The following is a 27,907-nucleotide window of genomic DNA, read 5'->3' as shown; positions in this document are numbered from 1 at the left end:
TTCTCATTACATTATGACTTTATTCTCGTAATTTCCTTTTTTTGTTTTTTTGTTTGGCCCTAATACTCCGTCGTAATAAAACAATTGATGGAGTGTAGACGGAGCATTATCGCAGCAGCTTTTCAGATTTTGAATCAGCAAAGACGAAAGCTCTCCAGCTGTTTCACTGTTATCTCAAAGCTTTCCAAGTTTGTATGTTCCACAGGTTTTAGATGTTTGTGGGCTTGACTGCTGTTGTTCTTGTAAAAAGGCCGTTTGGGTTCACTTGTGGGAATGTTTGCTCCATGTGCATATTTTAACCAGCAGCTCTGATGAAATGTCTCTGCAGGGTCTTGTCAGGGCCGGATTAGATAAGAGCATGTTAGAAATCCCTCTGTGCCTTTACAGAAAAACTCCCCAATAAAAACTTGTTTCAGGAAATTGGTACACATCCAGCGTGCACCACCAAGCACAATCTTATTTATGCTTTCATTAACTTTACAAGCTCAGGGTGATCAGTCAAGCCAAGGTCAGCACTTTCTTCTCTACTAAAAAGAAGGATATAAGAGTTGTGTTTCCGTTGTTTAAAATTCTTGTAAAATATCTGAGAGTAACCCGCTGGAGTGAACTCGGAGGACATTTGCGCATGCTGGATGGAGTCGGTCGGTGATGCAGACGCACACATGTGGTAGCCCACGGCTGCACCATGCAGAGACGATTGTCCAGTCAGCATGACTCACCCCTGGCACCAGGCTGTCTCTTTGTGTGAAGTTACCTGTGAAAAGGCCGTTAAAAAACCGTGGGGAGAAGTTTTCCAAGTGACTTTGATGTTAAGCTGCGCCTTTATGTTTTAGTTTTAATCAAATGTGCTTCACCGTTGCAGTAAAGAATGAAAAGCTCATGTAAGAATTAAAGTAAAGGTAAAGCAGCGCTGCCTGACAGCTGTAGACTGCTGAACATTCAACATATGCTGGTTTCTTCTTCTGACCACTTCTAATCCATATTAAATGAGAAAAAAGGCTTTTACTGTAAAACTCCTCCTAATAGGAAAGATAATCCTCCGTTACTCTGCCAATCATCACAAATCTGTGTATTCATGTTGAAAACAAAGACCCTCAGTGGGCGAAAGCCGGGGCCTTAGAAGAAACCCCAAACTTCAACATGACTTAATGATGAAGAAAAGAGACTCAAGGTTGAATCAAAGCCCTCGGATCCTGCTTTTGCTTTTGTTTTCATGTCGGAGAGGATGTGAGCACAGAGAAAAAGCGCTCTTAGGCTGATTTTTCCACTTAATTGAAAACATGAAGCAGCTGAATTCGAGGCACGGCCTTCTCAAGGAACAGGATGGAGAGAAGAATAGGCAGATAAGGGAGATGAACACATAGGCGGGAATTCTTCCCATAATCAGCTTTATATTTATTAAGTTCCTCTAATCTCACCCTGTCCTGCCTCGTACCCTGAGGCCCAGCTGTCGACACGTCTGACTTCACCACATCAGAGCTGCGTTCTTGCTCGTGAGCAACAGGACATCCAGATAGATGTTTCCTTGATCAAAAACAGCCAGCCTCTGTCTCTCTCTATACGCTTGCTTTCATCACAAATAAAAGTGGCTACTTCTTTAGAGGGGGTTCTTGGTAATCAGTTTTATAATCTGAGGGCCTATTTTTAAGATCTGTGTCATATATGACGCAAACAGTTGCTAGAAAAACAGAATACTGTGAACTTAATCTCTCAATCTTTTTTTTTTTTAACTTAGTTTTTATTTCGGTATCAGCAACTTATACATTCCTTTACATACACGTTGTCTACCTTTTTACATTTATTCCGTCTGTACCCACAGTCTAGTTTGCACCATTTAATTAGCAAAGCAATATAGATAGATCAAGATAGATCAAAAATAAATAAGCAAAGTACATAAAAATAATAAATATGAAAAAATAATTAATTAATTAAAAAAAGCGGGGTGGGGTGGGGGAAGGTATGTGTGTGTGCATGAGTGTGTCTTATGTATTACTTGTGAGTGTGTAGAAGAGTCCATTCACCGTGTTAACAGAAACATGGCAGGACTCCACCTTTTAAGAAAAACACTTTTCTGAAGTCTAAGAGAGTTATCTGCTCCATCTGAAAGATTTCCCATACTTCTTCAGTCCACATGTTGTATGTTGGGGGGTCAGATTTTAACCACTTAATAGTGATGCACTTAATTGCTGCTGTCAGTAATATCTGTAAGAGATATTTTTTACCTCTACCCACAATTCCTTCCGGTAACACACCTAATATTGCCACCATCGGATCTTTTATGAGATCTTGATTAAATACTACTGAAAGGGCCCCAAACACATATTCCCAATATGTATTTAATTTTGAGCATGTCCAGAATATGTGAGTATGGTTGCCTATCTGCATGCCACAGTTTCTCCAACATTTATTACAGTGTGTCGGACCCATTTGGGCCACTATTTCTGGTGTCCGAAAGAACCTTGTGATCACCGTCCATTTGTTTTCCCTCAAGTTATTTGAATTGGTGACTAAGTGTGCTTCTGTGCATATTTCCTCCCATATGTCCTGTGATATATCCATATTCATTTCGATTTCCCATCTTTCTTTTATCCGTAATGTAATGTTTAAATCCATGCCTAAGAATGCTTCATAGAAAAGTCCAATCACTTTGTTATTTTTGTTTCCTGCTTGAATTCTTATCAAGAGCAGTTCAAATGGAGTAGGCTCCAAGACTTTGTCCCAATCTTTATATCTTGTTAAAAAGTTCCTTAATTGTAAATATCTGTAGAAGTCTGTCTTGGGGAGCATACATTCCTCTCTTAACTGTTCAAATGACTTAAGGCTACTATTCTTATGAAGTTGGTGTAGATTCGTGAGGCCATGTTCAGACCACTTTCTAAATCCTACATCCAAATGAGAAGGTACAAAATCTTTTATAAAGCCAATATTGGTCAGTGCAGAAATTTCCTTTGGGAGGCCAAATGATTGCTTTATTTTTCTCCAAATTTTTAGTGAGGCTCTAGTCCGATCACCCATTTGACTTTCCCTAAGGGGAATATTTAGAAAAGGCAAAGTCTGTAGAGGTATCTCACATAATCTTTCAATCTTGAGCTGAATGTGGTGCGTTTGCCTCCCTGACCACTTCCTCCACGTGGACAATAGAACGGAGTCCAAATTACTGTCAAACTCTTATCTAAAGCTGGAGGGAAATATGGCAGCTGCAGGCCGGCGGATGATGAAATCAGCTCAAAAATAACGAAAGGCAGCAGCGGAGGGATCCAACAAATTAACTAATGTCAAATCGCAATCGTTTCTGGCAGTTTTCACCAACCCTGTAAATAACCACTTCCAGGGAGTCTTGCAGAAACAGCACATGAGAACGTGGCCCCTGATGTTGAACCGGGGAACTGGAGCCAATACACACAGGCAAATCCAAGGCCGTCCACGGAGCCAGAGGAAAACAAACAAAAACCAAACATTCAGGAAAAACAAAAGCTCCAAAAGATCAGCGTCTTTGCCGGGAGATTGTCCCCGTCCGGTGTGATCTGTTGGGAATCTACGGCATGTTTTTTTTGGGGGGTTGATCTGGGTACTTGGATTCTGCTTGTAGTAATCCCCCTACCTGGTGTGCGGGCTGGTGTAAAATCAGGCACAAGCTGAGAGTAAATCTAGCCCCTTTTCATCCCAGGTTTTTCCATTGCCTTCAGCTGCTGTTGAACCCCATTTTTCACCTGGGAATGACAAGCAGAATGGCAACTGCGAACAAATTGGCGTCGTCAGGAATGAGTCTCGGCTTCTTCGTAGTCGGTGAAATGCAATAACTTAGTAAAGATGGATGGGCATCAGGTCAGACCGGGTTCATTACACATTTGTGCCACCAGCGCGTAAAATGTTATGTGAATGATGAGAGTCCAACTGACATCCGACCCTAAAATAATAATTATATAACAGTCATAGCATGGTTCCGCCGAGTACAAGATGAAAGAAAAGAGCCATACACTGACAGTCAGTGGTTGAGAGGATTGCATTTTCACCACTTCCTCCTTTATTTCAGGTCAGACAATGATGAGAAAAGAAAAATGTTCTTCTGATTCTGCAGACTTTCTTGAGAACTTGATGCAATAGTGACGTTGGCATTTTTCAAGTCAAGGAGAAGCCACTTCCCCAAACTAAAGCTGCTCCCTGGATCCACTTCTGTCATATCGTGACGTTGTCATATTTTCTGGATGTCACTCATGCCAACTGAAGGCCTAATCAGACATTTCTCTTGGAAATGTTGATGCATGAAAATACAGAAAAGATATGTGCAAAATATACTTGAATGAGCGCAGCTTCACTTGGGAACATACAGTTCAACTATATATTGTAACTATAGTAACTATATATAATACTGCTCAAGGGGACCTCCCATGATGCACTAGCCACTTTCTCACTTCTTTTTCTTTACTCTTTTTGTGCATATATTTAATTGTGATTATAATTAATTCTCTTTTGTTTTTCGGTCGTTCCTGTCATCTCAGAGCCCCAGCGGAGGAACTCGCTCTTCCTCTGTCCCCTCATGTTTGCTCGGGATGGGTGATTGCACCGAGATGATGATTCAGTTCAATCTGTTGGGTTAATCAGTCACTTTTTTTTTTTTTTGCTTGTTTTTAATATGAATTTTGAATCTGGACTGTCTTGTGATGAATTGATGAAATTAATGGATTTAATTTTTTAGGGGGGTTGTCTCAATTGAAATCACACAGTAGCAGTCGCAGTAGCTGGTGTCTTTTACGGAATTTGACTCTTAATGAGAATAAAGTTATGATGTTAATAGCAAATCAAGGGCAAAATAGTTTCAGCTCACTGCTTCTTATATATAGCTAATGCGGCGTGATTAAAAAGTGTGGGTGGAGATGAAGATTAGCAGGCTGGATAATTCTGCTCAGATCCGGGTCTGTGATGTAACAGTAGCTACCTTTCAAGTCAGCGAGGTATTTTCAGGCCCCGGGGGACCTAATCAAAGCTACACGGCCATGTCTTTTTCACTTTTTTTCACCTGACAGTCACTTCAGACACACAAAAAGAGAATTATAGATTGAAATACGGAACATATCCCCTTTAATTTGCTACATCCTGTTAAATTTATGGTAACAACAGTGAAGGAAGGGTGGAGCACTTGATCTGGAACAGTTCCCTGAGCAAAATATGTTTCTCATGAAGGCACCGATCTCTCTCTTCTTCTCTCTCTCTCTCTACCCCACACACACATGCATACACACATGTACATGCACACACCCTTTTCAGTGCCTTAGGCCTCGTTGCATTTGGAGAATGGCCAGAGATAATACAAAATTTGAAGGATTGCACCTTTTGGCTACTGAATACCTCACAGACATCTGCAGCAATAATAGTTCTTATCAGAGTTATATCGCTAATCTGTAGACATGACATTTATGTATTTCACATCAGTCAGATTCAGTCGGAAGCTACAGGGGTTTTGTGGATTTTTAGCCCAAGAATACCTGAGAGGAGATTCAGTTTTTTGCTCTTTCATCTGGATTTTTCATGATAAAAAAGAAGATCAATTAAAAATGTGGTGCGTAATTTTAGACCACTAAGTTCAATGTTCAATATTACCTCATAAAATCAAGGTTGGAGCCTTCACACTAAAGTTTTTTGCTACTGACTGACCGACTGACTGATTGACTGACTGATTGATGGTTTGTGGCAGCAAAATGTTGCACTGTATGTAAATATGTTGAGATGTCCCCAGGACAAAGAGCTCTGAAAGGAAATAAAACAGCGTGTGACTGTTGGTGTGGAGTGTGAAAAAACACTGCATGCAACGCCTATAGATGTTCAGGCTGAGCTGAGCCGCGGCTTCGGTGTACAATTAACTGCATACTGTACTGAACCCGCGAGAGGGGAACTCACTAGGCCAAGGGATTACACTACTTCCTCGTCCGGAGAGTGATTAAAGCAAAGGAGATTAGGATTTTAGGAGGACCAGGAACGAGGTAAACACTATTTCCATTCCGGGGCAAAGAGATGGAGGTGACGAGGGACTACAAATATCTAGACTGACTGGAAATGAACTATTGAGGCTGTTTACTGGAGTGAACAGAGCAGTACTTTTTAAGGAAGCGTATAACCTTTTGGGTTGTGCAGCAGGATGTTGCATGTTTTCTGTTGGGCCAGCTGCATCAAAAAACAGTGACTCAAAGAAACTGCTTCTGAGCTGGTGACTACTCTGGAGCCCGTGGAGCTGACGTTGCACAGAAGAATGTGAATATAATGGAAAACACAGCACATCTTCTACAACACAGACACAAAAAAACATGTTTATGTAACTGTGCAACACAGTGGAAACATTCAACACATTCAGAGAGACTCATAAAGATGATTCCTTCCTCTTCCTCCGATAACCTGTGAAACTGGCTGCAAGAGTCCGAGGCATCGACTGGCTGACCCATCCCAGCGGTGCTCGTCTCACAGGTTTGCAGCTCTCTCTGCAGTACTCGCCAACAACGCTTGGCCCTTATAAAACTAGCTCTCCCACTGATAGTTGAGCTACGATGATCCCTTTTTCATTTTATTTTGTTGTTGTTGTTGCAAAGTGATTTCATTTTATTAATCATTTGTGATTTTACTCTGTAAAGGCTTCTTTTGTGGACCATTTTAACAGTTTTATAGGAGATGACGGCATCAGCGTCACAAGCCTGCAGATACGTTTCTTCCTCAGCGGAAGCAGACAGAAGTTCCTTGTTTTTCTTTATTATTAAATTTTTCTGTGATGTGAGAGCTGAAGCCTGACAACAAATTGGTAAGTAAAGGGTTAATCATAAAGGGTTAATAAAGGAGCTGCGATATGGACGTGGGAATGAGGAGAGGAGCAGCCAGTCAGCTACAGAATGAAGAACAGGCTCGATGTTCTGAAATACCTCCTTTTTTATTCATTTTGGTTAGCGTTAATTTAATGGCATTTCAAGGCCTCTCTCCTGGTGTGTTTCAAAGTCATAAATAAAGAGAAAGAGGACCATTACAGGAGGTCGTTACTGCCTCGCAAAAGTTTGGTTTCTTTGTTCAGTGACATACTGGGACAATAATTCCCCTTTGGGGTCAATAAAAACTATTCAATAACATTCATGTCAGTTATGCAGTTCAAGGATTCTAATAATGGTCACCTGGACTCTACATCTCAATCTGTGTGTGTGCAGAGTTCCTCAATGCAGCAAGTGCTGTATGTCAATTATAAAGTGCTACCTGGGAGTCTGGATTGGAGTCTGGATTTCCTTAGAAATAACTACTGAAGGTTTCACTCAATGTCTACATCCCCATACTCAAAGTAATTCACTTGGTCACATAGATCGCTGTAAAACAAAACAAAACACATCATCAAAATGCTGGCTGGGTGAGGACGGTTTTATAGCGGTAATAAGAAGCAGCAAGTTTCTACAAACCACACAAACATCACTCCCATCTTGGCCAGGGCTCCGCTTTTGCCATATCAGGCTGTCCTCTGGCACGGAGAAACATCCACAGAAAGAATCTGGATGACTTCCATGCAAAGGGACGGAGGGTTGGGAGCCAAACAGACAAACAGCTAGCCAGTGAAGATTTGCAGCTTGCCTCATCAGTAGCTGACGTGGAGCTACGCGTGCTTCTCAGACACAGGCACACACACCGAAGCCTGCACAGCTGGGAGCACTCAACGGCCATGCATGATAGCCAGCAAGTGAACCTCCAGTCTTGAAAAGTGGAAAAAGGATCGATGTTATGTTTTAACAACAAGTACTCAAAGCTTAGGAATGCAAACAGACGGCAGATAAGGAGGAGACTGATAAACTCATGCACAAACAAAAACACACACAGCAACATCCAGTGACAACACCTGCTGGAGATCTGGACCCATCTCCCTCGCTACAGTCTGAAGGGACAAACTGAGTTTTTACAGAACTTTTCCAAAAGAAAATAAAATCTAACAGCACTTTAAATCTCACTGTAGATAGAGGCTGCTGTAAAAATAGTGGAGAATTGGATCCCGAGTAAAGCAGTGACATCATCTTAAGCTTATCTGTGTTTACTGGACATGACTGTATTTAAGATCTCTGCAAATTCCACTTTGTGTCCAGTGTTTCCACGATCATTACGTGCTTCATCTGTAAATTAATTTCAGGCTGGAGCCTGCCACGGATGGGGGAGTAATGGAAAAACCCGTTCGTAAGGGTCTTGACCGCAAGATTTTCCAGATCTTGGTAGTGGTGAGTAGGTATATGGAAAACTCATTGTGCAAGAAAATGTCAGTCAAGCAGCTCTTGTGCTTTCTTCCTCTAACTTATCCAACCGAGATTAACTCATCGTACCTTGATCTGCATTTCGCCAGTACCAGTCCCCTGAAAAGCATGAAAGTGGCATATTGCACCAGACGTTTGGTATTTGATTCGTCAACACATGGGAGGGACTTTTTGTCAGACTCAGTAAAAAAGAACCGCTCTTTTTATTTCTGCATTCATCTTCTCCCAGACCTCTGCATTGCATAATGCGCTGAGATGCCGACTCAACACAAACATCAATTTACCATGTGTGGGAATAATTTGAGCCAAGTGAACAGACAAATTGTTTAAAGTGCGGAAAGTGAACAGATGTTCCAAGACTAACTCTCTGAGATGAGGTATAAAACACATCTTCTGCTAAACATGCGTGCATAAAATAAAATTCTCTAATTAAATATGAAAATGGTCAGCTGTGGTTGCAGAGTAATGTAGCCCCCAAGCCAAGAGTGGTCATTGAATTACCTTTTAGGAGGAGCTTGCATGTGTAGGGTACAATTGCATAAAAAAAAAAAAAAAATGTAGCTTGGTTGTTAGCAATAGTCTGACATCTACTGGACAATGTGAAAAATGAGTCTGATGTTTAAGGATATTAAGTTTAATTAAATAAAATACAAATTTCAATCTAAATCTGAATACAGTTTATATTACCTTCCATGTCCTTACACCTACATAAATAAATAACTTACTGTAACTCATCAACTTTATGGGGATAGTCTTTTGCACAGAATGGTAGTCAAGTTACAAAGTGTGGGTTTAGGAAAATTCCCTTTCTGGAGGAGAAAACGAGGGGGAATTTCTACCTTTAGTCATCAAAAAAACTTTGTGCAGTACACAACATCTCTGGCTTCATTTGCTAAGACCGGAAGAGTATCAGAATAAGGAGGGAACACGTTGAAAATAAAAGAAAAGAAGTTAGGAGGAAGAAATATAAAAATGTAAAAGAAGAAGCATTTGGACAGCATATATTTGCAATTTAAAATTTCAGAATGTACATATGAATGATTAATCATAATTGAATTACTACCATTAAATACCGTATCAACTAAAAAATCCTCCTGTTGACGTTTAAGGTCATCCATAACCTCTCTGGCCTCGTATGCATCAATATCCCCACCCGGTCTCTCAGATCAGCCTCCTCCATCAGCCTCTGTCCCTACAGCATGGTCGTCCACCGTGGGGACGAGAGCCTTCAGCCGCTCTGCCCTCATCTCTGGAACTGTCCCCCTGACATCAGGAATATTGAATCTGTTTCAGTTTTTTACAGTAAGACTGATCTCAAAACCTACCTATTTAGACAGACATTTGACATACAATAACTGTCTTTTATGTTCTGCCACAAACTCTGCTGTTCTCTGTTGTTTAAGTTGTGTTTTTTATATTTTGATTGTTGTACGGTGACCTTGAGTGCTATGAAAGGCCCCTAACAAATAAAATGCATTATTATTAGGGCCCGAGCACTGACAGTGCGAAGGCCCTATTGTATCTGTTGGAATTTTTTTATTTTTTATTTTTCCGACGAAATGAGGGCCTTTTTGCCCTAAACGTGCCCCAAAAGTCACCAAACTTTGCACACAAGCCAGGCCTGGCAAAACATGTGATATTTAATGGTTTACATTAATGGGTGTGGCCTAATGGCTCAATGTGCCTCAAGCCCCACAATACAGTTTGACGTACATGCACGAAAATCGCTTCACACCTGTATCATGTCGCAACTTAAAGAAAAGTCTCTTGGCGCCATGGCCGAAACCGAACAGGAAGTCGGCCATTTTCAATTAATGGTGTAATTTTGGCGCAATTTATGCCATTTCTTCGACCGTTAATGCGGCCCGAACCGTAACGTGCACCCAGGTGTGTTATACATCAAAATGTGCATCTCCATCCTGCGACGATAGGCATTACTTTTCTCAGTCAAAAGCGTTACCGTGGCGACGGTAGGTCTATTGTCTACGTTTTTGTTAGGGATAGTTTTCTTCGAACCCAATTGCACGACACAAAACAGGAGTAATTTTAGCCAAAAATCACGGCGTGGTTTAATTCTGAACCAAAGAACCCCCACAGGTAATCCACAGAAAGTGGAACGACAAAAAACCTCACTTCAAAAAAGAACACAAAAACCCTCCTCACAGGAATTGGAAAATAAACAGGCTCAGAACATAAGTAAACCACTAACTAATCGCCTTCCAAAGTTAACCAATGTTACAAGACAAACCCACACCCAACAACTCGCAGCCCCCGCTCTTTAAGCTCTCCTCCTGATGAGGCTGACGAGCTGCAGGTGTGCGCTCAGAGTGCCAATCAGCACCAACCGGGCTGGGGAAGAAAACCTTGCCCGCCCGATTCCTAACACTACCCCCCCCTCTAGGAACAGATCCCAGATGTTCACAACCACAACATCCAGATCCCAAAACAGGGTGGGCGGAGGGGGCCCGGAGGAGGGCCCAGGCAACACAAAGTCGGGGCTCCGGGGTCTTGGGCACCAGGTCGGTCAGACCGGTGAGACAGTTCAGGAGCCGTCCAGAACGGCGAGACAGTTCAGGGGGCCGTCCGGGAGACCGGGCCGACCAGAGAGACAGTTCAGGGGGCCGAACCCGGAACCGGACTCGGGACCTGGCACACTGGCCAGAGGGCCGTTCTCGGGACTGGACAGATGGAATCTGAGGTGCGTCCAGGATCGCCTCAGGAAGAGGAACAGAGACTGGCGGGACCGCCACAGGAACGGAGACTGGCGGGACCGCCACAGGAACGGAGACTGGCAGGACCGCCTCAGGAACGGAGACTGGCAGGACCGCCTCAGGAACGGAGACTGGCAGGACCGCCTCAGGAACGGAGATTGGGGCAGATGAGTCCGGGACCACTGCCGGAACAGGGGCCAATGAGTCCAGGACCACCGCCGGAGCTGGAACAGGGGCCGATGATTCCGGGACCACCGCCAGAACAGGAACAGGGGCCGATGATTCCGGGACCACCGCCAGAACAGGAACCGGTGAGTCTGGGACCACAGTCAAAACAGGAACTGGTCGAGGTGGATCCGGGACCACCACCGGGACAGGAACAAGGTGAGGTTGGGTCGGCCACCGGCAGGATCCCTGGGACCACGGATCTGGCCCCGCAGGACCGACTGCGTTGCCGGAATCCTGACCCCTGGCTGGGTGGTGAAAGACCTTACGGAGCTCGGCCACAAACTCACTGTAAGAGTGACGAAAACTGGCCCCCATGGACCAGGAAGCGGCGGCCCACTGGGCTGCCCGGCCGATGAGCAGACTAAAGACATAAGCTACTCGAGCAGCGTCTGAGGTGAACCGGCTGGGTTGGTGGGTAAACACCAACTCGCACTGTTCGATGAAGGTAGCGCAGGTCTCGAAGTCACCCCCGTACCGCTGAGGGCTGGCAAGGCAGGGTTCCCGGGATACCGGGTCGTGGACTGCAGGGCCCATGCACCACGCAGGCTGGCTCAGCGGCCGGTTTGTGAGAGCCGCCACCAACCCTTGCAGCTTCTCCATCACCTCCGCGTGCTGAGCTGCGACGGCTTCTCGCCGCTGGATCAGCCCCGCCATTGAAGCCTGCCAAGGCTGGACCTGGAACAGCATGGCTGCCTCCAACTGGGGAGTGTGGCTGTTGGCCATCCGGATCTGCCTCTCCAGGGCAGCTAGCAATGAGCACGCTCAGTGTCGGCTGGGTTCAGCTTGGTGGGTTTGTAATGTTAGGGATAGTTTTCTTCGAACCCAATTGCACGACACAAAACAGGAGTAATTTTAGCCAAAAATCACGGCGTGGTTTAATTCTGAACCAAAGAACCCCCACAGGTAATCCACAGAAAGTGGAACGACAAAAAACCTCACTTCAAAAAAGAACACAAAAACCCTCCTCACAGGAATTGGAAAATAAACAGGCTCAGAACATAAGTAAACCACTAACTAATCGCCTTCCAAAGTTAACCAATGTTACAAGACAAACCCACACCCAACAACTCGCAGCCCCCGCTCTTTAAGCTCTCCTCCTGATGAGGCTGACGAGCTGCAGGTGTGCGCTCAGAGTGCCAATCAGCACCAACCGGGTTGGGGAAGAAAACCTTGCCCGCCCGATTCCTAACAGTTTTGGCGTCTACGCCAAAAAGCGCGCCCCCCCTTCATCTGATTGGTCCATATTTGATAGTTCCTATTCTCTGCCATAACTTTTGAGTTGTGATAAAGACATGTGGGCGGTGTCATCGGACTCGGTTTTGAGTACTTGACCTTCATTGGCATGAATTAGCTCCGCCCCTTTTTCTGATTGGTCGATATGTGATAGTTCCTATTTTCTACCATAACTTTTGAATGGTTTGACATAGAGAGTCGTGGGTGGTGTCATCTGACTCGGTTTTGAGTCATTGATCTTTATTGATGAAAATTGCACGTGCAAGGGCCCGTTCATCGCTGCTTGCAGCTTTAATTATTATAATTATTTATGTATGAAATTGTTGAGCCATAGCTTGCATGCAAAATGTTGCATTCTGTTTAAATAAGGAGTTATGCGCTCTTGAGAAAATAAATAGGTATAATAGATAAGTGACCGACTTACAGTGAGTTGATGAAAACAGGGGTATGAAAGGCCACTGTAAGTAAGGACAAACATTGTCAAGAAGAAGAAATCATTATTAACTTGTGTCAATGTGATCCAAAATGATTTTAAATAAAACAAAACTGCAAGAACTTGAACTGACCACAAAATCCAAAAGCATAAAGCGAAAGCTGCTTTTATCTCCAAGATTAATTAAAATGTAAAATCACACGGGGTCTGGCGGAACTACTTACATCGGAGTATTCCATCGGAAATATTCAAACGACGGACCGTTCAGTTCCACGCGATTTGCTGTCCGTAAAACAAAGTGGCGTGTGTTGTATTAAAGTGTTTACATCTGTTTTCTGGGGGTTTTAATGCAGCTTAAACGCTCTACATGGACACCACGAAGCAGGAAGACACGGACACAAAGGCCCCATCAGTTATCGACCGCTACTACACGCGGTGGTACAGAGCCGGTAAGAGAACAGTGACATCTGTGTTCAGTGCATAAGCTAAGCTAAAGATGCTACTATGGGGGGGGACAACAGTAAATATTTATAACTTGTTTATTTTTTCTAGTTGTCGTAAGTTAATTACATCCTGTTGTCATCGTTTTGTTTAGATATGAAGGGGAAACCGTGTGAGGATCACTGCATACTGCAACATTCAAACAGGTAACTGGTGATAATTACAACATATTCATATTACTAAAGGAAGTTAAGCATGCATTTAATAAATACTCCCTCACATAAGATGCAGTCTGAGTGTTAGTGACTTAGTGTGTGTCATTTCATTAGTATTGCAGAGTTTTTCCGTATTTTTCCTGTGCACAAATATTATGTAAATTGCTTTTCTCATGGTTAATTCCACCCAAACTCACTTACACTGTCCACATATTTATATGTCAAACATTGGATACTCATTTCTCAATGATTAAAATACTGAACATGATTGAATCAAATAAGTGTTTTAAGTTTTTCTTGGAGTTTGCAAGGCTAGCTTTACTTGCTCTCCAAATGCTTGTGATATTATGATCTGAAACAAACTTTCTTATTTTAATTTTCAATAAAGAGTAGTCTACTGAGTGTTTCTGTAAATAGGGGTATTGATATCATTCCTTTTTCAGTGCATTTATTTGATCATTTTTCCTGATTATTAAAGTTATTTTAATTCCACACTTGCTTTAGTCACGTAACTTTGTTTATCGATATCGGTGTGCTATGTAGACCTGCAAAAGTCTTATTTTCTCTTTCCAGAATATGCGTTCTCACTTTAGCTGAGACCCACCCAGTTCTTCAGAACGGGCGCAGAATCAAAAGCATAAATTACCAGATCAGTGACCACTGCAGTCGCTTGAATAATAAAGTGTCTGGGAAGTCCAAGCGGGTAATATGACGACTCTCTGGATGTTTGTCTGTGTGTAAAGGTTTATTTTTCAGGTTTTATTTGTGTAATCAATTTTCAAGATTTAGGATTCTATTTCTTCTCTCCCAATGACAGGGGGGCCAGTTCCTTACTGATTTTGCACCCTTGTGTAGAATAACATGCTCAGATGAAACTGAATATACAGTGTACAGGTGAGACTTTTGTTTTTCCTTTTTTTAATCAATATGCATTTACTTTCCACATTATTGTATGCCATGATCACTCACACAAATAATTGTTTTAGCTGCATCCGGGGCCGTCTGCTGGAGGTCAATGAGAATATTTTAGAAACACCAAATCTCTTGCTAGAAAAGGTAAATGACTTTTGTCTTTTGATCGCAGTATCATCATTGATATGTACACCTCTAAATGCGTATATTTAAAATGTTAATTTGAAAATGTCTACTGTACTGAAGCATCTACTGTCATAATTTGCATAGCTTTGATTTTTATTTATTTTTTGTCAAAACATACTTAAAACTCATCTGCAGTTTGGCATAAAAGTATATTTAAGTATAAATGTTTTAATGATTTTGCCTTTTTACACTACCAAAGTAGCATTTCAGCTTTACCTAAAGAGGTTTTGCAATATATGTGATTTGTTATTTTGAAACCACAGGCTTTTTTAGGCAAACTACTTTACTGCCTGAACTCTGGAGACCGTACACATCGCCACACTTTGAGTTTCCTCCATGAAGAGGCTCGGCCAGGCCTTCACTGCATCTGCCGTTAGTTTCTGTATGCGTTGAGCCTTTCTGGTTTCTCACCGGTAGCTGATAAGCATGCTCTGTTGCAGTGTTGCTCAATCCTGCTCCTTGAGGGCCGCTGACCTGCATCTTTCACTTTAGTTGATTTTTAGCTTTCATTTTTTTAAGAATATACCTAACTTGATTGGGCCAGTTAAGTTTTTTATCATTTCTCTTATACATTTGATTTTTCAGCCTAACATTGACCACTTGCTTGAGCCCCCAAATGCAATCCTTATCAACTCCAGGCCTTTTATCTGCTTCATGTGTCTTGAATAAAGGATTGGATCACACCCGGCAGGTTAATTTATTTTCAGTCAGTTGTCCCAATTATTTTGAGTACTTTTTGTTTGTTTTCTTTAATGACTGTTATATTCAAAATCCACTGGTGTATAAAGGCAAAATCACCAAAACTGTTCAAATACTTCTTGGCTTAGCTGCACATCTGTTTGTGTTTCTGAAACAGTCATATTGGTTGGGGTTGTGTAAGTTTAACTTGATCCTGACTTAATAGTGATGTCTGTCAACTCTGAACAGCCTTCAACTGAAGGATACATCGCTGTCATCCTACCAAAGTTTGAGGAGAGCAAGAGCATAACGGAAAGTCTGCTGAGCAGAGAGGAGTTTGAGGGTGTCGTTTCAAAACGTGGCCAGTCAGAACCCTCTTGACGCTGTCAAGCCTCAACTGTACAGACTTTCAACAAACTGGTTCAAGACTGAAAAATTGTAGAAATGTACATGAAGTCAGTGGTAAGACTTTTTTTTTTTTTTTTTTTTTTTTTTTTTAAGTAAAATATGGACTGTGCCTTTTAGGTTATGTTGATTTTCTGTGTATAAACTTCTGTGTTAAATTGCCATCTATGGTGTTGCCTTTTTTTTTTTTTTTGTTATAGAAGAGAAAGGCATGTAACATTGCATTTGGGTGTCAATACAGGAAAAGAAAATCTACATTATGTTGTAAATATTTTTTCTGAATATTAAAGAAAAGTTTGACAACAATTTAAGAAAAATATTGTTTATTTTTTTTCCTCACTTTTATTAACCGTAACAGTTGTCAAAAGAATAGGTGGTCCAAAACTAGATCTAGGATTTCTTGACATCTGCGGTGCCGCTACAATACCCAGCATTCTTAGCTATTCTCACACAGTGCATACATACATACAAGTTTACTGTACGTTATACATTTCAGTCATTCTCAACCCCCCCGCCACGTACCAAAGTCTTTATCTTGGGATACATGTACTGACTATGCTTCAAGTACCATATTGTATATTCAAAAATATTCATTACAGATGGGCCAGTTCAGCAGCTTCATGACAAAAGTCTTCATAACGAGAACATTTTCAGATTGCAGGTGCCAGTTTGGAATTAGCTTTCATTGTCTTTGTGACAAACTATGATTAAGTAATACTTAAAATGCCATAAAATAAGGCCCTGACCTCCCAAGAACATCATAATGACGTTTTCATCAATCAAAAACTGCTTTTACAACAGGCTTAAATAAAAACACCTCCAGCGTCGAACACTGGATGACAGTCCATTTCATACAAGTAAGGAGATGAAGATCTGAGTCTTCATGAGACAATCATATTTGGCTTTAAATACACTTTCTTTTTTGCACAACCTGTTAAAATGGCACATGGGGAATGTTTTATAGTAAATGCAGTAGCAATTTGACAACAATGATGTCAGGTAGACTTCTAAAATACTACAGTCACGTGAGATGATGGTTACAGGATGCTACCAGTGTGTCTATAACTACATAAAAGTTAACATTACAAGTCTTCTACTGCACAAGGCTCAAGGGTTCTGGTGGTGATGGCATCATGCAGGGTGGTTTGTTTTTGTTACCTGTGCAACACGTTTACGGTACGCCACATGACAAACACAGAGGCACATAGTGAAGACAGATGTTTGGCTGAGCATGAAGTGGAGCTTTCTCCAGATTTCTCATCGTTTAATCAATTCATCTGCAAGAGAAGAGATAAAAGTGACTCCCAGATCAGGTTTAAGCCAGACCTCATTTTCTCTGGAAAACTCATTGCTTGCATTGGCTGATTGTCTCCACCGTGTGGACTACGGTGGAACTGATGCATCAAATGACAACCTAACTCGGAGTTAAACTCCCACTGGGTAGACAGAGCTCAGATTGGGGTTTAATCTTGCAAACATCAGCCCAACTGCAAATACAAACTCATGCTGACCCAAAGACAACCATCTTCAGCCCCAGAGCTACTGCTCCACTCTGTGGTGGGTTCATTGGGGATGAGGGGAGTGTTTCCTGGATTAAATACAGTATATAGCTCCACAGAGGTGAGGATGGCTTTGTGCTGCTCTGACAAGAATAGAGGACAAACGCGGAGTCTGTTTCCTGGATTATTTGCTCTCCAGGAGGTTGATACTGGCCATGTGCTGCTCCAAGGATTTGACACCGAAGCCGTTGCTGTTCTTGCTATTGAGAGCCCCCTCTTCTTTGACAGGCGGGGATGCGTCCTGCCTTTCTTTCCAGTCCTGTGGAGAAGTCAGACTACTCCTCTCTGACTTGACCTGCAAAAACACAGAATAGTGAAAAAAACAAAAATTAATTAATAAGTTTTATGTTTATTTGTTTTATGTTAAGCACTTTGTGTAGCATTATGTGTATGAGAAGTGCTATATAAATAAAGTTTGATTTGATTTGATTTAAAAACAAGCTCTTGATTGTTTTTGCTAAATAAATTAGAAATTCAGCCTCTGAGCCATGTCTTTATCATTACAGTCTCTCATTATCTATGCAGGATTCTGAGTGGGCAGGGCTATGATAATGAGGCACTGTGCTGATTGGCTGCCTGAATGACGCCATACACCGCTACGAAAAAAATGGCGGAAGCTCCGGCCGGCGGGGTTACACTGTAAATGGCTTAAATGGTAAATAGCTTACACTTATATAGCGCTTTCCAGCTGTACTCCTACAGCCCCAAAGCGCTTTACACTGCAGACATTCACCCACACACACATTCACACACCGGTTGTCGCCGGAGCTGCCATACAACGGCGCTGGCCTGACAACCGGGAGCAACCGGGGGATTCAGTGTCTTGCCCAAGGACACTTTGGTGGACACAGGTGGAACTAGGGTTCGAACCACTGACCTTCAGGTTCATGGGCGAACGCTCTACCAACTGAGCCACCTTCCCCTTCTGGGTGAAATGTGTCCTAACTGCATACGATGCGAGCAAGCGTCAGCGACAAAATCAATTCCATCCATTTGCTTTATTTTCTATTGGACTGTCCTAACTAGCCGCAGCACGACGCGGCACCGTTTTGAGCTGAACATTTGTAGGACGCCCTGCTTCTATTTTCTTCCTACCGCTCGCGTTGAAAGCCGGGTGAAAGCGCTGTAGGAAACAGTCACAGATGAGGAACGGCTGATCCAGTTAGTTGAAATGAGAAGTTATCTCTATGATACCTCCTCATTTCACTACAAAAACCTCAATAAAGTGGCAGCTGCTGGAGGGAGATGGACAGAGAGCGTCCGATGTCACGCAGTGCTACGATAGTCGGACGCTCGCATGCAGTTACACGGTTTTATAGTTGTGGGCGTGGTTTGCATTTTGGTTACGTAACGAAAATGTGCAGAATCTGAACGGCTCATAGAAATTTACATCACACTGGACGGCTCATCCGGGCGGCTGTACAGACACTGCAGAATTTGGTTGCTTTTCTCTGAGTTAGCAGGCTGAGGGGAGACCACTTTATACTGGTTAATGCAAGAAAAAAACGTGTTTTTCATAATAGGTCCCCTTTAAATCAGCCAAAATGACAGCACCACCACCCGGGAGTCGCTGGGCCATGTTTGGAGATTATTTTTGAAAGCCAGTGAGTTTTGCATGCAGTTTAGCGGACATCACCTTTCTGTTGAGCTTGTTGCAGAGCGGGAGGACGGAGAGGACCACCGTCAACAGGTTTCTGCCTGTCTGAATGCACGAGTCCACCTACAGGCAAAGAAATAGATTATTCATCACTATCTAACAAAGATCAGAGCAGTGAGACACACTGGATACAGACCAGCAGAAAACCATTCACTGGATATTGTTTTTTCCACATATTTTAAAGTTTCCAGTTTTTTGTTATTTTTACGACTCATCTTAAAATTTAATTTGTTCATTTATTTCCTCATCTTTCTCCATCATCGATAATGGTTTAAAAACCCCTTTGACAGCATGACAGTCTCTGGTTTGGTCCATCTGTCCTCCGGAAGCATCTTCCAGGCTTCCTCTCACCCGGGCTTGACAGGGAACATCACATCTCCAGGGATGCTGTACTTGGCCTCAGGCCGAGTCTCTGCAAGACCGTCATAGCTTCTCCAAGTCATTCCTGCATGCACTAGTCACTGCCTTTCTTCAGCTCATCTTTTTCAAACTTCTGACCTCTGACAAGACTTTATCCCAACGTCAAAGACTGAAATATTAATGAACCACAGCTTCTCTGACCACTCAAGCGCAGGTCTGATCGATGGACTACAGCTGTGATGGTGCTTCTTTCAGATCCACACAGTTATTCTTGAGTCTCGCTGATCATTGCCATTCGCCTCGTCTTCTTTTGGTTTTCCGTCCGACTTACCCACTCACCCCTCAGCCTCCATGCAGGCAGGTGTGTGCTGACTTATTAAGATCTAATGAAGGACGTCAGTAGAGCTGAAGAAGCGTGGAGGATGAGATCATTTTGGTCATAAAATCAATACAGTACTTCTTCAGATTACACTCATGAAAGTTTTAAGGGTAAAAAAGTATACACGACTGTCTCAGAAAATTTGAATATTGTGATTTTCTGTAATGCAATTACAAAAACAAAAATGTCATACATTCTGGATTCATTACAAATCAACTGAAATATTGCAAGCCTTTTATTATTTTAATATTGCTGATCATGACTTACAGCTTAAGAAAACTCAAATATCCTATCTCAAAAAATAAGAATATTCTGGGAATCTTAATCTTAAACTGTAAGCCATAATCAGCAATATTAAAATAATAAAAGGCTTGCAATATTTCAGTTGATTTGTAATGAATCCAGAATGTATGACATTTTTGTTTTATTAATTGCATTACAGAAAATAAAGAACTTTATCACAATATTCAAATTTTCTGAGACAGTCCTGTAAGTATAAGGTATAAAACTGTCTGTATGTACTGATAAAAACCATAATCTCTGAGTGTATTGAGGATAGTATCTTATTATAGGTGTCCTAGCAGCCCCATGTCAGACAAACACTCGACCATTACTGAGCAACGATGAATTGAACATAATGATAGGCGGACGGAGGCTGCTCATTAATCAGTAGGACCCCCGATCTTTTCTTTTGATTAAAACCCATCCCTTTTGGTTCAGGCTGACCTCAGGCAGCTAATCACTACTCCAGATGCTCATTAATTCCTCATAGACATTCATTAATCCAGCTCCCTGCGTTACATGTTGCAGTTAGTTACATATCATTCAGAAACAGACGACTGTGTCCTCAGGTGTCAGTCGTGCCCTGTTGTCCACAAGGCTTTACTTTCATGCACCTGTGTGTGACGGTAATGTGTACAGATCAGAGACTACGGTGTAGTAAAGGTACCTTCTGAAAGGTGGCAGTCTTGCCCTGTACAGGAGTCTTGGCACCCATCTGCAGCTGCTGGCACAACGCCACCAACTTCTCCATTTCTGTCACCACCACAGACTTTTCCTCATCAACCAGCTGGAACAGTGAGAACAAGATGGAGAGAGAGGGAGAGATGTGATTCAGAACTACAAAGGGTTTTTGTTCTCTCTTTTTTTTTTAAGCTGACAGGGTTAATATGTGTAGATTTTCTGCTGCTGTCAAACAAGCACCATAAAAGCAGGTTCCTGATGCCCCATCAGCAGGAGCCCTGAACCGCTGCTGGAGCTGTTAACAAGAGGAGTTAATCTCTGGATCCCAGTTACAGGAGACATCAATCTACTTCACCGAGACACCGTCGTTGCTCCGGCATCCGAAAGCGTTTCATTCAGACGAGTGACCAACAAAAGTACACAAAACGATGAGTAATCACAGGTGTGCCGTCGGCATGTTTGGTTCCCGAGAACTATAACAGGAACCCCATTAGCACCCCCATGTTTGATGTAATTAATCAGAAAGCGCAAGCCAAGTTGAAGAGCTGAGCCTCCTGATTATAAATTAGTTCTGGGCGGCTGCAGTTGCACACACACACGCCATCCCACTCCACACGTGTACATGTGCGCACACAGACACAGCAGTGACAAATGGCAGTCGTTAAAGGCTGTCAAAAAGAGCTGTTTAATTAAACTTGGAGGACCTGGGGAAGGAGCTGGTGAGAGAAGGAGGAAGGAAGGAAGGAAGGAAGGAGCTGAGGCTGTTTGTTTGCTGGATATCAGCTCTTGAGAGGAAAAGAGGTGTGTGACAGGCTTAATTTCCTGCTCTCGCTGTGTGATTTATAAGGCAGACCGAAGAGCATGGCATGCCAGAAAGGGTGATATGGATGCGTGAAGGATTGAAAGGCGTAGAGCGGGTGTGGGCACAGGTGCCAGCGTGTTTGGGAGTGCATAGAGTGGGTTAGCAGCTCACACTGCTTAAACTGAAATAAACTCTGGTCCAAGGCTTTTTTTTTTTATGTCAATCAAACTAAAAAAGAGAGGCAACCACATGCTTTTAATCATATATTCTGTATTACAAAATAGCCCCTCGCCCCCACCACTAATCATTAAACTGTCATTAACTAGAGTCTAATCAGTGTGCTGGTGATCCTTCTAAAAATAATGACATCAATGAAGGCAAATTTCTTTTTAAACAATATGTGTTTTTGTCCAATCCGGTTGGGCCTTCACTCTGTCACCCCACAGGGTGACACGTCCACCCGAGTTTCACTTCTGGCCTCTAAAAGACTCGCTGCTCATAGTGTCATAGTATACTTTTATTTAAAAAAAGAAAGAAAAGTTTGCAGGTATGCGGTACATTTTTTTTGTTTTGTTTGAATACTTCATGATCTTTGTCAGTTATTGTTCTAGGAACACTGTTTGCTATTTGGCCTTAAACTGTGTGTTTTGAGATCACATTTCAGTCATATTCACCTGAGAGGAGAAAGTACGGAGAGACGAGCACAGCTGGAGCCCTTCTTCAGAGAGAACCTGAACAAAAAGTACCGACATAAAAAGATTTAAATAAGAAAAAAAAACAACCACACAAATGCAAGCAAATATGCAGAACTTTGAACCTTCACTGGAAAAAAGGAGGTTATTTTTTCCTCATTCTCTTCTTATCTGTTTGCCTTCCGTATCTTTCCCCCTTGTGTTCCTCCTCCTCTCTTATCTCTGCTTTTTCCGAACCAAATAAATCCTGGCTGACATCTTAGGCACAGATTCCACAAATTACTGCACATTACTGGCAATGATCCCAGCTGAGTGCCAGTGGCCTCTCATGCAGCCCCATCACCCCACGTGTCCAGAGGAAAGCTTCTCTCAAAGGTTTCAACGACGGCTGGGCGGTATATATATATATTTATTTATACCAATTTATTTATTTTTGTCTGCATATATATTAATGCTTAATACCAAGTTTGGTAAAACCTAAAGCATATACATGCATTTTAATCTATTTATTTATACTGAATGTATATTCATGATACCGTGCGCACATTTTGATTGGTAGATTTATTTATTTTTTTTTTTCATTTTCAATTTTTTGTTTTGTTTTCTGAGCCACGTACAAGAAGTAAACAATAGGAATCGCGGCATTGTGGTTCAGTGGTGCAGAAAAAGAACCAACACTGCCACCCAGTGGCTGTTAGTGTAATTACAGCGAGCGCATCAATAATAACGCAGGAGTATAAATGCCAGAGATGGCGCAGGCGCCCTGCAATGTAAATATAAATCAGGATTAAGAGATAAATCACAAATCTATCCATGTCCACAGGAATATTTTTTTTTATTGTAAGTTTTAGTTTACAATTCAACGTATAACTTATATATGTTGTAAGAACGGTTTCAGAGACATTCCTTTTTTAAATGTATCACTTTTTTAAAGACGTTTTTATTTATGTACATATTTGCAGTTGAATATTTTTGCTTTTTAATCTCGTTCAAATTCCTAATTATTTAAATCATATTTCTTTATTGCATTAATAATACACAGCTGTGAACTTCTGATAAAAGGAGCTGTTAAGGTATTTTAAAAGTTAATTTATGTTTTTTATTTTATTTACATAATAGTAACTTATTTACTTAACTTATTGTTTTTCAAACAAGTAAAATGTGGCTCAGCTTTAAGGTGACCATGGTGTGCAGGAAAATACAGGGACATAAAAGGTATATTGTGATTCAGGCAAAATATGCCGGGATATTAATTTTTGTCCGTATCGGCCAGCCCTCATTCCGACACGCTGATAAATCCCCGTCACGGCCTGTTAGGTTGGAAAAGGGGCAATGACTGAGCAGCATTTACCGAACGATCGATGGATCTGCCAGCTGCAGTACATCTTTGGTTTGATGAAACATTCATCGCTTCAGTAAAAAGGAAGGGAAAAGAGAAGAAAGGGAGGAGGGCAGCGGAGATTAGCGGATGTGGATGTTCAAACCTCAGCCTGATGAAAAAGATCCAGCGTCGTCTTTAACAGGCCCTCCCCTCTGGGGAATCAATAAAGAAAAGCATGGGTTACCGTACAAAGATGGACAGGGACAAACTACTGCTGATTACACACAAATCAACACAAACTGTAACAATCTTAAAGTCAGAATAACTCGTCGTCATGCCAACGTCATCCAGGCCTCAAACCTGCCTTGTAAACACAGATAACTGGGGGATTGAAAATCTCATTAATACTAAGCCTCTAAAGAGATTCATGTGGATGCTTAAGCGGCTTTACAATGCTAAGCTCAGAAATGAATGCAACAGTTTCGCAAACTGTAGATGCAAAATTGTTGCGTGAGCACAGCGTCTGGTTACCTGGTGAACAGGTACATGCTGTAGGCCATGCTGGCGAGGCTCTGGCTCTGCCGGACGACGTCGTGTTCCTGCTCGTCCCATTTTTCCACCTCCGTGTCGACATCTGACGACAGCAGGCGGAGCTCAAGACCCAGCTTGGCCATGCTCGTCTGCTCCTGCGCCCACAGAGACGCTCACGTTAATCCTCTTTGGGCAACACTGAGGTGTAATAGATGTTGTTTTGGAAAATGCATATTAGGATAGAGGGTGCTTTTCCTTTGTTTAAATGTTAGCAAACCCCTATAAATCGGCATAAACCCTCGTCCTTTGATGGGAAACTGTGAAAACCTGCAGCCGAGCAACATTTGCGGCAAAACACCCTCAGTTCTCCAAGAGTGACACAAACTTTCCCGGAGATGAATATACTGCTGCCAGAACGAGCTACAAGATGTGACGTGATTAATTGTGCTGAAAGCGATGCGAGTCGGTGGTGCACACTACCTCTGCATCCAACTTGACAGCCTTTGCAGTCTTCAGGCTAGTTGAATGTTTCTGTTGGGTAAAAGAGAGTTTTATATCAAAGGACTAAAACCACCGTATCAGTGAGGCATTTATGAGGATGGATCCTGCAATACGCACCCCAGGTCTTGGAAGTGACAAATAGGGTTTTTTGTCACCTAGAAAAAGAAGTTTATTGTGATTATTTGAATTCACAAGTGCAACAAAACGATCATATGCTTTGTTCAATGCTGGCTGCGATTTTGCAGTGCTTCAAAACAATCTTAGTAGCAATTATAGTTATTCAGTAATGCCAGGAAGGATGTTGTTTTGCTTTCATCACCGCCTGCATTTGACTCACTTTTATTTAGAAATGTAAACAGAGTAGTTTGTTACAGCCGACAACCAGAATGCTAAACTCAAAAGTCATGTTTGTGGGAGAAGCAATAAACAAAAGGAAATATTAAAGGATTTCTGCACTTTGTCTATAAAACAGTTTAACAAAGTGTTTTGGTATCGTGGGAATCGGGCAGTGGATCAGATCCCTTCACCCACTGAAGTGCACTTAAAAATCCTTTACCGCATTTCACGCCAAGACCACATTCTTGAAGGTTTAATCTTAAACACTATGCTGCGTTGAAAACACACACACATATATCCATATGTCAGGGAGGAAAAGAAAAAGCACAGAACTAGCAAATGCATGGACCTGTTTTTTTCTTTCTCGTTTCCCGTCAGGGCGGATACAACTGAGACTGAAAGAGCGGCTGACCGTGACTTGGACACTTCAGGTTACTGCCATAATGATGAATGAATAATGAATAGAAAGAATCAGAAGTGGGATGAATACACGGGTGTTCAATGGTACTGACGCTGGTCCCTTTACAAGAAAACCTCCCACAGCCCACGAGTCATATTTAAAGGATATGTTCACAATATCTGCCCTGCTTAAGCTAGAACTTGTATTAGTGCTTTTGAAATTTCCACAATACGATTATTAATTGAGTCTCGTCTTAGCGTTTCTTCGCTTGCTTTTCAAGCTGAGACACAATCAGTTTGGGAAACCATCAGCTATAATCTGATAACTTAATAACCTGTGGAGGCATTAAGGGCTGTTCTAATTAAAAGGAAAATGATCATCAGGCACTCCCTGATGAGCTGGAGGTCGTCTTTTGTCCCATGTTAAAGCGCCCGCACCCAAAGGCTGCTGAAACTCCGTTCATGCAGGTCAGAGTTGAAACTAAGAGCAGCCACCAATCCATTCATTAAATGTTTGTCTCTTGCTGACCGATCCTGCCTACTGGAACACTGCAACTGCTTGGATGGATTTGCGGCGCCTTGTGTTGCATGTTTTCCTGTACATCAGCACGTGCATCATTAATGAGAGATGAAACAGACCTCGTCGTCCTTCAAAGACGTCGTTGATCTCTCTCAGCAGCAGAGCCATGTCGCAGAGCTGAGACTCCCAGGCCTCGCAGAAAACCTCCAGATTCTCTTTGGCAATCTTACTGGACGGGTGGAGGGCCAGCGTCTGGGCAGCAGAAATTATCTGAGAAAAAAATGTGCCAGAGGGGGGAAAAAAAAAAAAAAAAAATTAGATTAGCATGAGCCTTCTCTCATTATGGAAATTATGCAAGCAAGCGATGAAATATATCGTTCATGCATGACCATCTGCAACCAAGTCTTGTCTATAGATAACAACATTTCACCAGGATGAGTTAAAAAAACAAGTTAAGTGCACCTACATGCACACTCCCTCACGTCCTCCCCCTACTGTGTTGTATCTAATTGCCAATTACCCTCTGGGCAACCCCTGCGTTACCCGGAGCAGACACAGAGCGGTACCAGCGGCCCATACCGCACCGTTATTGATTGGCTGACCTTTGAACTCGGGAGCAGAGTTATTACTGGGGAGTCGTGCCGGGCCTGACATTAGCACCGCGAGACGGGAGCGCTCTACACTGCTGGATAATTACTGGCACGGATGGTTTCCAAGAGCAAATATAATTAGATGTGAGACGGGAGACTCGGTGGACGAAATATTTGCAGACATTCTGAGTTGATGGCAAGTGCAGCAGATTCAGAGAAAGATGGGGAATACATTTGCTTTTTTCTCTCCCTCTGCAGTGAATCTTTGTAAAATAATATTCGTGATCGATTTTTGTGGCCACTTTAAGAGCAGTCTGCGTTCATTCGTGCACAATAAAAGTAGTGAATGCAACTGAAATGAAATGAAAATTTAAATATGCTTGTTGTCACTGGGACAACAAGGCGACGGAGGATTCTCTACACCTGTGGGCCGATGACGTGGAAGGTTTCCTCGGCGTGTATGCAGGTGATCTCCAACGGCTCCGTACACGACACGTGGCACAACAGTCGGCACGTCTAGAGGGAAGCACAGACAGAAGTATTGTTCCGCATGTGACTCATTAGAAATGTCTAGCTTCGCCAATATCAGTCAATGAATGATCAATATAAACTTAAAGGGAAAGTTAGTTTTTTACAACCTGGACCTTATTTCTGGCATTTTTTATGGTCGTATACTCACCCAGGCAAGTTTGGTGTCATTTGGAGTCCTTTGGAAGATATTAGGGGGTTTTTTGCGAGCCGCTTCTCCATATAACGGTAGCGCATGGGGCACAGCGGGACACAGACGATGCAGCGTCTAAATAACACATGCGCGCACTCTGTCCTCCGTTCAGTGAGCTCTTCAGCCGTATACTCTGGCTCAAAACGGTAAGGACGTCCATCATATTCAAAGTCGTCGTCCACAACCTCAGAATTTGACAAATATTCAGACATGTTTCAAATAACTAACAGTAAACTAACAGTAGTGAACTCCAGCTGTACACAGAGCTGTGTCTGCGATGCGCGCACAGAGATGACGTCATGAGTTCAGAGGTCTTGTTTACAAACGGATTTATTTATTTTATTTATTACACAGACAGCGCCACAATGTAACAACAGGTCCTGGAAGCAGATCTAGTGATTCATAAAAGAAATGAAGAGTTTCGCGGCAATCATGTGTTATTTAGACGCTGCATCGTCTGTGTCCCGCTGTGCCCCGTTCACTACCGTTATATGGAGAAGCGGCTCGCAAAAAAACCCCTAATATCTTCCGAAGGACTCCAAATGACACCAAACACCTCTGGGTGAGTATAGGACCATAAAAAATGGCAGAAATAAGGTCCAGGTTGTAAAAAACCGAACTTTCCCTTTAACTATACATTTTAATCGGAGTAACAAATGTAATTATGGCAGCCTTCTGCCGGCTTCCTCGCTGCCTCTGAACCCCACCCACCTCAACCAGCTGCTCCTTTTGCTCGGTGAGCGTGCGGGAATACTCGGCCACTGCCTCCAGGTTTCCTTCTGCGCCTGCAGCCTTGAGAGCCCTGAGAGGCAGCTGCTCCCCGTGAACCTTCAGCAGGTCCGAGGCCCGGATCACCGCAACCTTATGCAGCTGGGGGGG

At 42.5% G+C, this 27,907-nt stretch overlaps 2 protein-coding genes across 3 annotated transcripts in view; one reads left to right on the top strand and one right to left on the bottom strand.

Moving 5' to 3' along the window:
- Positions 1-13,123: 13,123 nt before the first annotated feature.
- abitram (actin binding transcription modulator) lies at positions 13,124-15,780 on the top strand. The gene is made up of 6 exons (XM_061741879.1): positions 13,124-13,309; positions 13,456-13,507; positions 14,090-14,219; positions 14,334-14,410; positions 14,503-14,572; positions 15,542-15,780. Exons 1-6 carry the CDS (start codon positions 13,228-13,230, stop codon positions 15,671-15,673), a joined length of 543 nt encoding a protein of 180 aa, XP_061597863.1. The 5' UTR covers positions 13,124-13,227; the 3' UTR covers positions 15,674-15,780.
- Positions 15,781-16,014: 234 nt separating this feature from the next.
- ctnnal1 (catenin (cadherin-associated protein), alpha-like 1) overlaps positions 16,015-27,907 on the bottom strand; it is a 58,962-nt gene continuing 47,069 nt past the window's right edge. For both annotated transcript variants that reach the window (XM_061742630.1, XM_061742629.1), the window contains 11 exons: positions 27,740-27,898; positions 26,731-26,823; positions 25,837-25,987; positions 24,580-24,617; positions 24,442-24,492; positions 23,962-24,116; positions 23,594-23,642; positions 22,092-22,148; positions 20,602-20,721; positions 18,893-18,976; positions 16,015-17,551 (listed from right to left, as the gene is read on the bottom strand). In XM_061742630.1, coding sequence (XP_061598614.1) covers positions 17,381-17,551; positions 18,893-18,976; positions 20,602-20,721; positions 22,092-22,148; positions 23,594-23,642; positions 23,962-24,116; positions 24,442-24,492; positions 24,580-24,617; positions 25,837-25,987; positions 26,731-26,823; positions 27,740-27,898 — 1,128 coding nt within the window. In that variant the 3' untranslated portion in view covers positions 16,015-17,380. The remainder of the gene's footprint in view (positions 17,552-18,892; positions 18,977-20,601; positions 20,722-22,091; positions 22,149-23,593; positions 23,643-23,961; positions 24,117-24,441; positions 24,493-24,579; positions 24,618-25,836; positions 25,988-26,730; positions 26,824-27,739; positions 27,899-27,907) is intronic.

The sequence above is a fragment of the Cololabis saira genome, chromosome 15 (assembly GCF_033807715.1).
Source record: "Cololabis saira isolate AMF1-May2022 chromosome 15, fColSai1.1, whole genome shotgun sequence".
Lineage (NCBI taxonomy): Eukaryota > Metazoa > Chordata > Actinopteri > Beloniformes > Belonidae > Cololabis > Cololabis saira.
Note: the sequence above shows the minus strand (reverse complement) of the source record. Positions and strands in the feature narration are given on the sequence as shown.

Excerpts from the sequence above, each read along its gene's own strand:
- abitram (XM_061741879.1), top strand. The coding sequence starts at position 13,228 with ATGGACACCACGAAGCAGGAAGACACGGACACAAAGGCCCCATCAGTT. Across the intron at positions 13,508-14,089 it reads ATACTGCAACATTCAAACAG|AATATGCGTTCTCACTTTAG; the intron begins GTAACTGGTGAT and ends TTCTCTTTCCAG. Across the intron at positions 14,573-15,541 it reads CAAATCTCTTGCTAGAAAAG|CCTTCAACTGAAGGATACAT; the intron begins GTAAATGACTTT and ends AACTCTGAACAG.